The 14,670-nt window shown below is 37.2% G+C and overlaps 1 protein-coding gene and 1 pseudogene across 6 annotated transcripts; one reads left to right on the top strand and one right to left on the bottom strand.

Moving 5' to 3' along the window:
- Positions 1 to 1,336: 1,336 nt before the first annotated feature.
- LOC122004551 lies at positions 1,337 to 2,910 on the top strand (annotated as a pseudogene).
- Positions 2,911 to 3,242: 332 nt separating this feature from the next.
- On the bottom strand, positions 3,243 to 13,600 carry LOC122006340 (phosphatidate cytidylyltransferase 1-like). 6 transcript variants are annotated; one of them, XM_042561804.1, is made up of 13 exons: positions 13,458 to 13,598; positions 13,009 to 13,120; positions 8,794 to 8,900; positions 8,313 to 8,566; positions 8,017 to 8,168; positions 6,871 to 7,012; positions 5,997 to 6,153; positions 5,377 to 5,424; positions 5,223 to 5,309; positions 4,190 to 4,318; positions 4,060 to 4,116; positions 3,616 to 3,699; positions 3,243 to 3,527 (listed from the first exon to the last, which is right to left on the bottom strand). In XM_042561804.1, exons 3-13 carry the CDS (start codon positions 8,869 to 8,871, stop codon positions 3,438 to 3,440), a joined length of 1,278 nt encoding a protein of 425 aa, XP_042417738.1. In that variant the 5' UTR covers positions 8,872 to 8,900; positions 13,009 to 13,120; positions 13,458 to 13,598; the 3' UTR covers positions 3,243 to 3,437. The 6 variants fall into 6 exon arrangements, with proteins under 6 accessions (XP_042417738.1, XP_042417741.1, XP_042417739.1 ...); XM_042561807.1 differs by lacking the exon at positions 13,009 to 13,120 and adding an exon at positions 13,305 to 13,331 and having other exon boundaries at positions 13,458 to 13,572; XM_042561805.1 differs by lacking the exon at positions 13,009 to 13,120 and having other exon boundaries at positions 13,458 to 13,600.
- Between the last annotated feature and the right edge of the window lie 1,070 nt (positions 13,601 to 14,670).

Genomic DNA, 14,670 nt, shown 5'->3' with positions numbered 1-14,670 from the left:
TTTGTGTGCCCCGAAAATTTTATTAGCTTTACAAAGAGCAAAATATACATTTTTATTAAAAGTATGCTTGAAATTTCTTTTTTATATAAATTGTAATGTTTTTTAAGTTATTCTAGAGTTAAAATTTTCTTATAATTTGTTCTAAAACGGTTTAACTTTTTTTGATGAATCAATGTTTTAAAATTTGAAGGGCCATTTTGCTAAATTGTGAGAATCTAATGCTCAATTTACTCGGTGCGGGAAGCTAAAATTAAGGAAAATTTTATGCAGTGAAAAAAAAATTTCGTTTACTTTATTAAGAATTTAAAAGGGAAGAAAAATATAATTCATTAATGGATAATTTTAGAGTTAAAATTGATGTCAAAAACAGGTGAAAATTAACTAATGGAAAAAAAAAAAAGTGACATTTCATTCATAAAAGTATACCATATATAAATAAAGGAAATGTATGTACCTGTTTTTAAACTCACAAAAGTATACCATACCATCTTCCTAAATCAAGAAAAGTATGCATGGAATTTTTGTTTTTTCCTTTCCTTTCCCTTCTCTTTCTATTCTATGTCTCTAGATTTATTTCATTCACCAATTATCCACTCATTTAGTAAATAAAACATAAGAGCTTGAAATAAAAAGAAAAGATATGGAATTTATTTTATCATACGTTTAATATCTGTGTAAGTATATTTATATCCTTCCATATCTATAGACCGACACTACGAAATCGTTAAGATAACAAATTTATTTATTTATTTATTTTTTTGAAATAACAAAAAGACCAAGTCGTTTCCCAAGGTATCATTACATGTGATAGTCTCATTATATATCTTTCACCTATATATTTAAATTTACCTCACTTCATACCTATAGGATCAGCTCTAAAGGATCGTTGATGTGACGGTTCTATATTTTGTTAAATAAAAATAGAATGTAGACCTACATACTCTATCCTATTCTCTATCCTATTCTATCCTACTAAGGCTCCATTTGATATGTATGATAGGATAAGATTGAGTTGATTAGGATAAGATTAAAGGTAGTATATATAATATCTCTTGAGATCAAAATATTATAAATTCTATTATTAATCATTCATAATCCTACCTCTAATCAACTCTACCAAATATTTTTTTCTATTAAAATTTTTTTGAAAATATAATCTTATGATATTTATCATGCATACCAACGCAGCCTAAGTGCCTATTGTTTATGTATTCCTTTATATACGTAGATCCGGCATTCGAGCCATGGAGCGGCGGATTTGATGTTTTTTTGAAATTAAAAAAAAAAAAAGTGAAACTGATCTTATAAATTAACATTTCCGCCTCTGTTTCCGATCATGGCGGATCACGGAAATGGAGCTTCTCTTCACATCGCCGTCTTCCCTTGGCTCGCCTTCGGCCACATGCTCCCCTTTCTCCGCCTCTCCAAATCGCTGGCCAAGCGCCGTCACCGCGTCTCCTTCCTCTCCACCCCGAGAAACATCGCCCGCCTCCCTAAACTCCCTCCCGATGTCGCACCGTTTATTGACTTCGTACCTTTACCTTTGCCGCCGATCGACAACCTCCCGCTCGACGCCGAGTCAACCAATGACCTCCTTCCAGACCAAGTTCAGTACTTGAAGAAGGCGCTCGACGGACTGCAGAGTCACTTCGCGTGCTTCCTCCGGTCGACAAAGCCAGACTGGGTGATCATCGACTTCTGCCAGCACTGGGCGCCAGCCATCGCCGCTGAGCTCAACGTCCCCTGTGCGTATTTCTCTGTTTTCCGAGCCTCGAACTTGTTCTTTATCTGCGACAAGATCACCGGGTCGACATCGTCGCATACTCCCGAGGAGTTCACCAAGCCGCCGGAAAGCGTCCCGTTTCCGACCACCGTCGCCTTCCGTCTCCACGAGGCGAAGGGCGTGATCTGGCTGTGCCGAGACAACGCCTCCGGCATCAGCGACGCGCAACGCTTGATCTCTGTCCTGAAATCGAGCAACTTGGTCGCCTTCCGGAGCTGCATCGAGCATGAATCCTCTTGGCTATCGCTCTTCGCGACGCGATTTGGCGTCGGCGACGTCATGCCGGTCGCCCTGCTGCCCACACAGACGGACGAACTAGCATCGCACGCCGAAGCGCAGTCGTCGTCGACGACGACGACCATCCTCCGGTGGCTGAGCGAGCAGCTGCCGAGGAGCGTCGTCTACGTCGCGATAGGGAGCGAGGCAACACTGAGCGCAGAGCAGGAGAGAGAGCTGGCCAACGGGCTGGAGCTCTCGGCGGTGCCGTTTCTTTGGGCAGCAAGGAAGCCGTCCGGCTCAGGAGCGATTATGTAGGGGGCTTCCTGACGCACTGCGGATACAGCTCGGTGATCGAGAGCTTCCAATTCGGACTCCCGCTGGTGGTGCTGCCGTTGATTATCGACAACGGACTGATCGCTCGGTGGTGCACGGAAATGAAGGTGGGAGAGGAGGTGGCGAGGAACGAGGCCGATGGGTCCTTCACCGGAGAAGACGTGGCAGTGGCCATAAGGAAGGTCGCAAAAAGGTGCCATAAGATTCTACAGGGAGTAAATCACGATTAATGTTGGACAAGACAGATGACTGGGGTCAAAGAAATTTTTGGTACTGTAGATTAGAATTTTATCCCTGAGTACAATTGACGACCTTCGATCCCATGACTTCCGTGGCTATAAGGAAGGTGATGGTGGAAGACGAAGGTAAGGAGTTCAGAAGCAACGCAGAGAAGTTAGGGGAAGTCTTCACCGACACGAACCTCCTCCATGAGTCCTACGTGGACAGCTTCATCCAACGACTGAGATAAAAAAGGAGACTACAACATCAATCTCCAAGCCAGAAGCTCTCAATAATTCTGCCATCTGATTTCAATTTAATTTCTGCAATCTGTTTGAGGACTTCTCACTCTGTGTAATGCGTTGTTTTTATATTGTATCGAATCCTAACAAATTGAGATAGTGCAAACCGAACGAATAGCTCGGAAAAAAAAAATCTTCTCAACTTCTAATCATTTAATGATGGATTATAAATTCCTGTGATTTATCTTTCTTTATATAATTTAGAAACAAACTATGACAGACGTCTAAAATGAGCATAATTACTACAAAAGATAATACAAATTGAGTGGATCTAAGCAGGATCAAATGAGTGAATGAACCAAGAAGTGAATCAAAGAGCTGAGTGAACTCGACAAACCAGATGTAATTAGACCACAGTGAATAAATTATGAACCACACCAATTAGATAGGCCAAACATAAGAACAACTTGCTATATCATTTGATTGCTACACCAAAGGAATGTACTATATCACTCATTCCAATTAAGGTGTAGTATAGAAAGGGTATGTGCGTTCTCTAGGATTATGTTATGAGGTGGCAATGCCGAATGAGAATAATGTACATACAGGAGGTGCTTGTTACTCAGATAGGAAAAGGAAAACTAGGGTTGCGACAATTGCCTGTCTTGTAAGATATTTCCAAGCTGCTCGTATAGAAAATGCTGCTCCTCAAAGGTAAGGTTCCGTAATATCTGCATATTCGATGAATATGAGAGGAGAAAGAAAAATTGGTACAACAATGAGTAGCATGACGGATAGGAATTCAGAAATAAGCTATACCTGATCCAAAATCATCTCGACTGAGAAACTCTGCGACATGACAAATGATTGATGGTATATGTATGCGAAAACAGCCATAACCATCTGTGGTAAATAGCATCGGATAAACAGTATTAGATTGTTCATTGAAGAAAAAGAATGATTGTTCGATAGGATACAGACATTATGAAGATGAGCGCTTCTCAAATCATCAAAGAATCGAGCTAAAGAACATTTTAAAATTCATCAAGTTGCTTGCTGTGTGAGTGTAAGACACTAATGGCAAAAATATTAAGAAACTAAGCAAAATAGTTCAAAATAGTTTATGTTTGGATCACTTTAGACTGCTCCTAAGAACACACGCATTATCCACATTGATGTGAATGTTTGATAGTTCAGGTTGATCAGTAGAGATTCTTAATTGCAAAAGTCATAACAGTTTGAGAATGATTTCAAGCAACTTACTTGGCAATCCATTCTATCAGTAATGCCACCATGTCCTGGAATGCTGTCACCGAAATCCTAGAAAAGTTTGACAAAAGAAATCGCATTACTGATAAATTTCAGTTTCCAACACTTGATTTTGGGGTATCACCTTAAGCTTAAATGCCCGCTTGAAACCACTTGCAAAGAATCCTCCAAATGGAGCTATTATTGAAGCAAATAAGCCAAGAGCTAGAGCATGAAACTGTACTGGCAAATATGGTATTTCTTTCAAAGGAAACTACAAGGAACAGGGAATGTCAGACACAATTAAAATGATTTATAAAAATAAAGGAATAGGAACAATCTGTTGAGAATGATACAACCAAAAAAAAATAATAGAAAAATCATCGATCACACTAAAACAGATATACCGGTAGAGATTGGATCACTTACACCATCGACTCTAATCAATATAGCTTGTCTTGCTACATAGTCTATTAGTCATTTTTGAATATGTCCATAACATCATTTTCCCATTTTTCTTCATTTAATTATTTATTAAAACTACAGCTAATTACTCTCAGATAATAAATAGTATTTTTTTTCTTTTACAGCAATTCACACATAAATTTTAGTGTTCTCATCTCGACGACACACTGATTTTTGTCTTTCTTTTTTACATGTTTTTCCTAATTGTCACACTTTGGCCCGTAGTGTAGATTGATTGTACCATAGCCTTGTATATTTTTTAGCCCAAGATGCACATTACAATCACAACTCTATAAGCTTCTTAAAATTTCAATGATATTTTTTTATCTTATTAATAGTATCTCGATCACTATCTAAGTCAATCTCTCCTTGTTGTATAATATAGTATAGCTAAATCTCTTATAGTTTATTGTCCATTCATCCTAATTTTTTCTTGCTTCTTTTCTTATTTTAAACTATGTTCATGCACACTTAATAGTTATCTCAAAACGTTAAGTATAAAGTTCCTTTATGTAATTCAAACTTGAAATTTATTATTAGTTGCATCTCAATCATTTAATGCATCATTGACAGTGAGGGATTTTATCTTGACCATGGATCTAAGTCCATCTAGTACTGATGTAACAAATAGAGACTTAAAATTAATCCTTGATATACAATAGAATGAATCTGAATTAACTAGTGCATGAAAAGTAAAATAGTATGAAATGTACCCATCGTTGCATCCAACTAGATACTAAGAAATATTCTGTCTTAAACAAAGGGTCAGGATCACAGTGCAGCCATCCAGTCGACAAGTCCTGCACGTAGCCCATTTGTTAGCACTGTAAGGGGAGAAGTGCATACCATTTTGCTGAATCTCATTACCTTTTTAGGACAAGTAAGCCACTGAAACCTGCCCAATATATTTGATAACTGAAAAAGAAATTTGTAAATTTTAAGAAGGAAAAAGTAATTGAGTATTCACACATGTATGGCACTCCGCATTCAAGATTAAGTATTCACAGATCAAATCAAGATTATAAATCAAGCACGGAGAAGATACATCTAATCCACCAAAATAGAATTGGAAAGTCTTTTTACCAGGCAAATCAAAACGTGAATGTTGACCATTGCACCTTATTAATTTAACTTGCTGCTGATGCACTTAATGAGAAATGCACAATTCATCTCCAATTTTCTCTATTTGAGGTTAATTCTCTGATTTGTTTCCATTCTAGATTGCTCGCACTCTTTTCCATTGCTTCATCTTAATACTAAACAACATTACAAACTTTCAAGTATTTACACTTGCCAAATGAAGATGAGAAAGTGGAGGAAACAAGTCTGGTTAATCTGGAAAGATGCCGAAACGAATGCCTTAAACTGAATAATAGTTATGACAAATCTCCAGACTGCATGGCATAAACTACCAACACATGACAAAAAGATAACAAATGAGAATCAAGATACAACATGTGGCCAGCGAAGAAGGGAATTGTATTCACCACAAACGCAGCAAACAATGTGGTAACTGATGCCCCAATAAAACCCTCCCAGGTTTTCTTTGGAGATAGTTTGATAAGTGGTGTTCTCCCAAAAAAGAATCCAAAAAAATATGCAGCAATATCATTGATGATTATAAGCGATGCTGGCATGAGAAACCTGTAAAAGATAGACATTCTTGGTTGATAAACAAATAAAGAACACGAAAACTTAAAATCATAAGCAACATTAAGATTGCTAACTGTACAGCATAGCAACGAATGGTAAAAAGATTGTCATTGAAAAGAGTCAAGTTCCTGTATCACTTGTCATTACCAATATACATTTAACACAAGACCATAACTATTTGACATTTGGTATATATAGGTTTTAAATGTTGTCAGGGAAGGAAATGATTCCTATACTCAAAAATTGAAGATCACTTCGTGAAGCACTGTCATGTCTGCTAATGAATGAAATGTTAGGAGCAAATGGTGTGCATCTACACACCTAGAGGCCATCTGGGTGATGTTTGGCCAGTCCATTCTAGTTATAATATTTTGTTAAAATTCATGTTTACTTCAGAACAGCCTAACTCTTTTTCAGGTGTCAGATGTCCTCCATAAAACAAGTGCTGGACCCTACATGCTGGAGGCACAATTAAGACCATCTACTTTCCAAGATTTGATCCCTCAAATGGATTTATGCTGAGTTGTATTAGCATAGTAATATATTCAACATCCATGCATTTAACACTAGTAAAATTGTGATAATGATCTCATACTATTTCAAAATATTAAGAGTATCATGCCACTGAAAGATGCATATCCTTGGAGACATTTACAGAACCAAACTTTCACTAAGTAGGGCATTAGCAAGAGAGTATGGAACATTTACCAAAATATACCCTCGAATATGTTTGCTACAGTGAAGGCAGACTGCACAAATACCATCAATAGAATCATATGAGTCCATGCATATTGGCTGAACTGATACTTGTATCTCTTGTTTTTAAGTGTGAGAATAAACCAGACAAAACCTAAGCCACCATCCAATCAAATTGATCATTCCTCTGTAAAATTATTAACCACTGCTCACATTATAATAAATAAATGTAGAGGAAGATTAAATAGAAGATCCGTCAGAATTATGAAAGGTTAATCATAGACCAACAAGATATTAACTAGATATACCGCTGTTTTAAATCCTAAACATTGACAATGACAACATCTAAGGAGTTTGATACAAATCATTGGTCCAAGAATAAAGGAGAGCTCCAACTACATAAGAGCTAAAAGCCCCAGTATGTTTGGGGGGAAGAAACATGATGATCCACCGAAGCTCCACTCCACAGGTAGTTAGTGTTGATACGTACTGTCCATGTAATTGTGATTAAAATAACAAACCCAAAAGTGTCAATAAGATAATTTTTTTCAATCATTTGCTCCCATCAGAAATGGAAACATTTAGTTTACCCTCTCCCTTCCATTAAGAGGCTTGCAAGCCAATTTCTTTGATTAAACCAAGAATATCCTGTAATTTTTTGTGAATGATAAAGTTGTCTGTTTTATTTTATTTAATATTCTCCGACGTAACACTTCTAAAACTTTCTTTGGAGGATCTAGAGTTGGCTTCAAACTTGAATACATTAAACAAACCATTGAAAATAGAGAATTATGTACATACTGATGAGCATGAGGGAAAGCAACATCTGTCTCACACTAATATTTAATCATCCTGCTATTACAAATAACTCTATGTCGAAGATATTTGACTGACTTTGAAGAATTTTAAATCACTGTGGCCATTAATTAAGATGTGAACCTACAAAGAAATAGGAGGGGAAACAAATACCTGGACAATTATGTTTCCAAACGAAAATAACAAATTAGGAATATTCAAAGGTAACACATTCTTTTAGCTATTAACTAATAAAGCACAAAAAACATTAATAGCAAAAAGATGTTGCATCTAAGAGAGACTGTTGCCAAAAATATTTTATATGCTAAAGAAATTGAAAGAAAATTGGAGGAAAGTTATAACCTGCAATATAAAGAAAGTAACATATAAACATCTGATATTTGATAAGCACGCTCACGAGCTTAAACAAGAGTTTATCTGAAGTCATAGTGTTCACAAGCTGCCGGCTGAGAAAGCGTCCGTAAGTAAACAACATGGCAGTGAAGAAAAAGTGCCTGCAAGATGATAGAAATAAAATCAAATGGAACAAGTGACCAGCTAAATTTTCCATTAACCTATGCAGAGAAAGTTTTTTAAAAGTTAGTCATGCCACATCCCAAACAATAGGATAGAAATAGTATTACAAATGCATATTATACCAGTTCAAGAGCCTAAATCCTGGTAGTTGTCTTTCTTCATTGGCTCTTCTAAGGAGATTAAAGAGTTCTCTTGCCATAAAAATTTGGATGACAACAATCATGGCCCAGATATAAAGGTGTCCCATATATAATATAAAAGAGAAACCTGCTATCATCCACACTGATGAATAAGTACGAATAAGCATTGATTTGTATTTATTGTGGTCATTAACAAGTAGCTTTGATTCATTTGCTCTATCTGAGTCCGAAGAGACCTGAGATGGGATACAAAATCTATAACACTGCATGAATAAAGCATATAAACATTCTTATGATTTAATATTTCAATCCACAATCAACCCTAAGTTCACAGCAACCAAGCAAAAATTAAAGAAAGAAGATGACAGAAGTTGGACGGTTGAAGTGCATCAATTCATTGAAGATGATCTAGAGATATTTAGTTTTGTCCAATTACAGGGATATTGACAATGCAATTGTCAACCTCACTAGATCGTTTACGATGCCGGGCCCGTCCCAAATAATTTGACGAAGTGTCAGTAGAGCTGCTATCTCTGTTCATGGCAGCTTGTTGCTTTGAAATTTATCAAGCTGAAAATTTTAACACGGTTAGGGTTAAAAGAGAGAGATGTATTTATCCAACACTGAAATATGTAAATTACCTAATATTATTTGTACTACTTCAAAAATAACTTTTTTCAGTTCAAATAAATACTTTAATCATAATTCATGGATTCTAGAATCTATATCATTCTACATGAAAAGTGATTATCATAACCATACACAGAACTAACATGAATTCTCTCTGTCATAAAAATCTAGAAAGAGAAAGGGAGAGGCATGAATATATTGGGCAATATCATTGCTGTTATTAAAAAAACACCACTGCCTTAATCATGTTTCAAGCAACTATCCTTTCTCGTAGCCTCAGAAGTGTAATATCACACAAGTGCAGTCGATCTATCAATTTACTTCAAGTAGATTTCTTCCTTCCATTTCCCTATTACAAAATGTATATATCTATGTTGATTTTAAAGCGAATAAAATTTACTTTAAAGGACTTTCCTTTGTCTATCTTTCTTGTGCTCCACTAGCACCACCCGAAAAGCATTTTTGACACCAAAACATAGCTATATGATAAAAACAAGCCAAGGCAAATGACAAATTAACAAAATGTAGGACTCCGTGGGTGTTTTGATATGATCAACCAAGTTTGTTAGGTCCTGCTTTGTGTTTGATCCTTGTGTCTGAGTGTGCAGGAGCTTAGGAGCGCAAGAAGTCGAACGGAAGACGCAGCTAGCGAGAATGACAGCACGGGAAGGGAGCCGACGGGTTCGGTGCGTCCGAAGGACGAGAGAGCTGCGGAAGAGTACACCGGTGGGCGAGAAGAACGTGCGTGGCGTTCGAGGGACGTTAAGCCGGGACGGAAGCCTGCTCGAGGAGAAGGCCGGAAATTGAGTTCGGGAGAGCCCTATTTCGGTTGGCCTAAATCACCCAAAAGAACGGAGCTTCGGAAGTCAAAGCGAAGGAAACAACAAGCTGGAAAGGTAGCTCGAGGCGCCTTCATCATGGCTTGAAGGCGCCTTCAAGGCTTAATGAAGGCGCCTTCATCCCGGTTAAAACGACCGTTCGAGCATCCGATAAAATTCTATCCACTCACCGAGTTGGAGGCGCCTTGAACCTTAGTGGAGGCGCCTTGGACCCTCGGGATAGACTTCCCAGGAGCTATATAAAGGCCCCTGGAGCTAGGAAAGGAGAATCAATTGTTCTTTTAGCTCTGTATTCATTCCTAGCAACTAATGAGCGCTCTAAGTGTGTAAAAAAGGTTTCTCCGCCTACAGTGAAGGAAACTCTGCTAGTGCGATTTCCGACCGCCTTGGATTAACAACCCCTGGGTTGTAACCAAGTTAAAATTTTGTCTCTCTTCTATTTCTGTCTTTTATTTTTTATTGTTGCTATCTGTTTGAGTTGAAAGACCAGGAGGGTATAGTTTTTTTTTTATTTTTCAGAAGCAATTCATCCTCCTCTTGCCGGCCTCCGCTGCACCTACAATTGGTATCAGAGCCAGACCGCCTCAGAAGGACTAACCGCCGACTGAAGCACAACAATCAAGACGATGGCCGGAGCGAATATTCATCCCCCGAAGTTCGACGAAGCTAGCGAGGCGCGACATCCTCCGGACCCAGTTAATGGACTATCGGATGAACAACGACGAGAAGGTAGCGCAACTCCAAGCAAGGATTAAGGAACTAATAACTCAACTAAGCAACCTTAGAGAAGAAGTAACGAACCGGGACTCGATCCGGTACGCGCTCAACGCCGTCTCGAGAACTCCCGAGTGGGCTTCCTTAGTAGATGCGTACTACATCTCTAAGGACTTCGAGGTAAGTACTCTAGAAAATTTATTTTCAACTTTTGAACTTCACGAATCTCGGATTGCAGAGCCCAAAGAAGTGGAGAAAACAAGTCAGAACATTGCCTTAAAGGCAAGAACAAACGATTCTGACTCCGAAGCCTCGATCGACGAATCCGAAGCTGCATTAATGGTAAGACGATTTAATAAGTTTTTTAATTCTAATAAATTTAGATCGCAGACAAAGAGGCATCAGCAAAGAAAAAGATCGGTTCGTTGCTACAACTGCAACGAAGAAGGGCACATCAAAGATGACTGCCCAAAATTGAAGAAAAATGGAAGAGTAAAGGAGAAGCGACAATCTTCCTCCAAACAGAAGAACCTGAAGGCCACTTGGTCAGATTCGTCTTCTTCCGAATCAGACGTCGAAGCCTTCTCGGGGTTAGCGCTAATGGCTAACCATCAGCTGGAAGAAGAGTCAAGCTCAGAGATGAGCATAGATGAAGGGAGAGGAACATCAGAGGAAGAAAGCTGCAGTGAAGGGGGAGCATCACCAAATCAGATAAGTAAGGTACGTAATCTAACCCCGACTCAGTCTCTTCGCTTTATTAAAGTCCTTTCTAAAGAGTTAGATAAATTTGAAAAGGAAAATGAACATTTGAAATTAGAGAATGCAAAATTAAAATTAGAAATTGAAAAGTTGAAAACAAATGCTTGTTTTAAAACAAATATTTTTCAAAAGTCAAAACTTCGGATTTATGGAAAATTAAACTGGTATGTTAAACATCATCAAGGTCAACTTAGAAAAATTTCCAAGAACTATGTACCCCCTAAGTATTTGACTAATCCAGTAGGAAGGAACCTCTACTAGGTTCCAAAATCTGTGCTAAATTAAATTTTTTAAAATTAAGGCTTTCAGAAGAAAAAATTAAATGTTAAAATTTCTTTATAAAGCTTTGTCTAAGGAAGTGGTTGTTACTCCAATAACCAAGAAGGCCTAGTGCCTCGCCACGACCTGAAAGCTGAAATATTGAAATACAATGTTTAATTAACTTTCTGAAAAAGCATTAAACTAGAATTATATAATGCTTTGAAACTTGTTCAAACATCTTCTTGGAAAATTCAAAAAATTCATTTTACTTAGTAATTTTTTTTTTGGAAATATTCTATAAAATCAGTTCACTTAAAAAAAAATTTGGAAAACTCTAAATTCATTTTTACTTAGAAGTTTTTGGAAAAATTCATCTTGCTCAGAAATTTTTTTAACTTAAAATTTTACTAAATATTTTTTAAATAAATATCATATTCTCTTATAATTATCCCGTTTTTGCTGTGATCAAAGGGGGAGAGAAAGCACAAGTTTAGGGGGAGAGATTTTTTTTTTAGAATTTTTTTAAAAACTCTGAGTTTTAAAAATATTTTTGAAAAATTCTATTTAACTCTTAATTAAATAGTTGCAATTTTATTTAATTGCAAATTTATGCTTAAAAATATTAGTTTAGTAATTTTCTTTAAATTACTGTTTGTCTATTTTGACCCTAACTTGAACTTGGGTTGATGCACATTAAAAAGGGGGAGATTGTTGGACCCCGTGGGTGTTTTGATATGATCAACCAAGTTGGTTAGGTCCATCTTTGTGTTTGATCCTTGTGTCTGAGTGTGCAGGAGCTTAGGAGCGCAAGAAGTCGAACGGAAGACGCAGCTAGCGAGAAGGACGACACGGGAAGGGAGCCGACGGGTTCGATGCGTCCGAAGGAAGAGAGAGCTGCGGAAGAGTACACCGGTGGGCGAGAAGAACGTGAGCGGCGTTCGAGGGACGGAAGCCTGCTCGAGGAGAATGCCGGAAATTGGGTTCAGATGAGCCCTATTTCGGTTGGCCGAAATCACCAAAAAGAACGGAGCTTCGGAAGTCAAAGCGAAGGAAACAACAAGCTGGAAAAGTAGCTCAAGGCACCTTCATCATGGCTTGAAGGCGCCTTCACCTTGAAGGCGCCTTCAAGGCTTAATGAAGGCGCCTTCATCCCGGTCAAAACGACCATTCGAGCATCAGATAGAATTCTATCCACTCACCAAGTTGGAGGCACCTTGAACCTTATTAGAGGCGCCTTGGACCCTCGGGATAGACTTTCCAGGAGCTATATAAAGACCCCTGGAGCTAGAAAAGGAGAATCAATTGTTCTTTCAACTCTGTATTCATTCCTAGCAACTAGTGAGCGCTCTAAGTGTGTAAAAAAGGCTTCTCCGCCTACAGTGAGAGAAACTCTGCTAGTGCGATTTCCGACCGCCTTGGATTAACAACCACTGGGTTGTAACCAAGTTAAAATTCTGTCTCTCTTCTATTTCTACCTTTTATTTTTTATTGTTGCTATCTGTTTGAGTTGAAAGGCCAGGAGAGTATAGTTTTTTTTTTTAATTTTTCAGAAGCAATTCATCCTCCTCTTGCCAGCTTCCGCTGCACCTACACAAAACACATCCAGAATCCATCAGATACCTTTACAACCAAAAATCTCCAACTAGGGATCGCCGCAACAGACAAAAAAAAAAAAAAAAAAAAACAACCTAACCTATAGGAGAACTCGCCTTCAACCATTCGTGATCGAGAAAACGAAGCAAAAAGTATCAGAAAGTACAAAAAAGATTACCTTTGGAAATAGAACGCACAACCAAAGCTTCTCCATTAATTTCCAGAAACGCGAGGGATGAAAAATTAGGAGATAATTACAAAATATATCCGAAAGTATATATATATATATAGAGAGAGAGAGAGAGAGAGCAAGCAAGGAATCAACTTTCACCTCAGAGGAAGCAGAGAAGAAGAAGAACCCTCCAACCTTCAGGCGCTCTTCCGACTCGAATGGATGGGAGAAGAGATGGTAAGGCAAGCGATAGGTTTTCTGCGGAATGAAGGCGGGACAATGCCACAACTGTCAGAGAAATTAATAGAAAACCCTTGGTATGTTTTCCTTTTGCATCTACACCCAGTTAAAATCAGTAATTTCCTAATTAACCTCAATGCTTGTGCAAGGACATATAGTACACTCATATTTTGTTCCCAAATAGCATTAAATTAATTCTAATAACTATTTTATTACTTTTAATTGTTTTTTTCATAATTTTTTAATAAATATATACTAAACTTTACATCAGTTTACATAATTATACTCATGATATTACAATATAATATGATTAGAATTGTCACCCTAAATTTTTGGCATTTATCTCAAAACTCAATCATCTCATTTACTTCATTTAACTCAACTTTAGGGGCTAATTTTAAGGATTTATTCTATTTTATTTACATTTTTTTATTGAAGGAATAAGGAATATGAAACAATCGTACTAGAACATGAAATTTGATGGGGCAAGGAACAAATTCTTTTTCGAGAAAAAGAAAAATATTCTTCCAAGTTTTTTTTTCTTTATTAATTAAATTCTCACATGACAGATTAAAAAATAAAAGTAGTTGTGGGACGGTGGCATCTCATAAATAAAAATATTTGTTTTCTTTTCTTGTCATTACCTTTTAAATATTCTAAGTGGACAAGCATAATTTTTTTTTAACAAAAATTGTTTTTATTATAGTAATAAAAATTAATTACGTAATAATAACACACATGGGAAACACATGAAACTCCTCTCCATCTCTGTAAACAAAACAACAAGAAAGTACCACGGCTCATGCGTCTTTCAAACATTGGCTGTTCAATTTTCAATTGTGACGCATTATCAAGTATTTTTCTTCAAATCTAGAATGATAAATTGTTAGATTATTCTCACTTCTAAATTTTCTCTGATTGATAAAAAAAAGGTTTATGGAACTGGATCGATGATCCAGAATTAATCAGCCTAAAAAACTAGATACATGATACTAACTAAAAAAATCATTTAACGGAACAAAAACCATAAGCAAGTGCAACCACACAAGTCATGGCGAAGAAGGAAGACATCGGAAGAGAGGAAGTCAGTGCAGGAGCAGGCAATGATTAGGGGTATCGTCGTATCGGTGGC

This window comes from Zingiber officinale, chromosome 7B, assembly GCF_018446385.1.
Source record: "Zingiber officinale cultivar Zhangliang chromosome 7B, Zo_v1.1, whole genome shotgun sequence".
Classification (NCBI taxonomy): Eukaryota; Viridiplantae; Streptophyta; class Magnoliopsida; order Zingiberales; family Zingiberaceae; genus Zingiber; species Zingiber officinale.
This window is presented reverse-complemented; position numbering and strand designations above follow the sequence as displayed.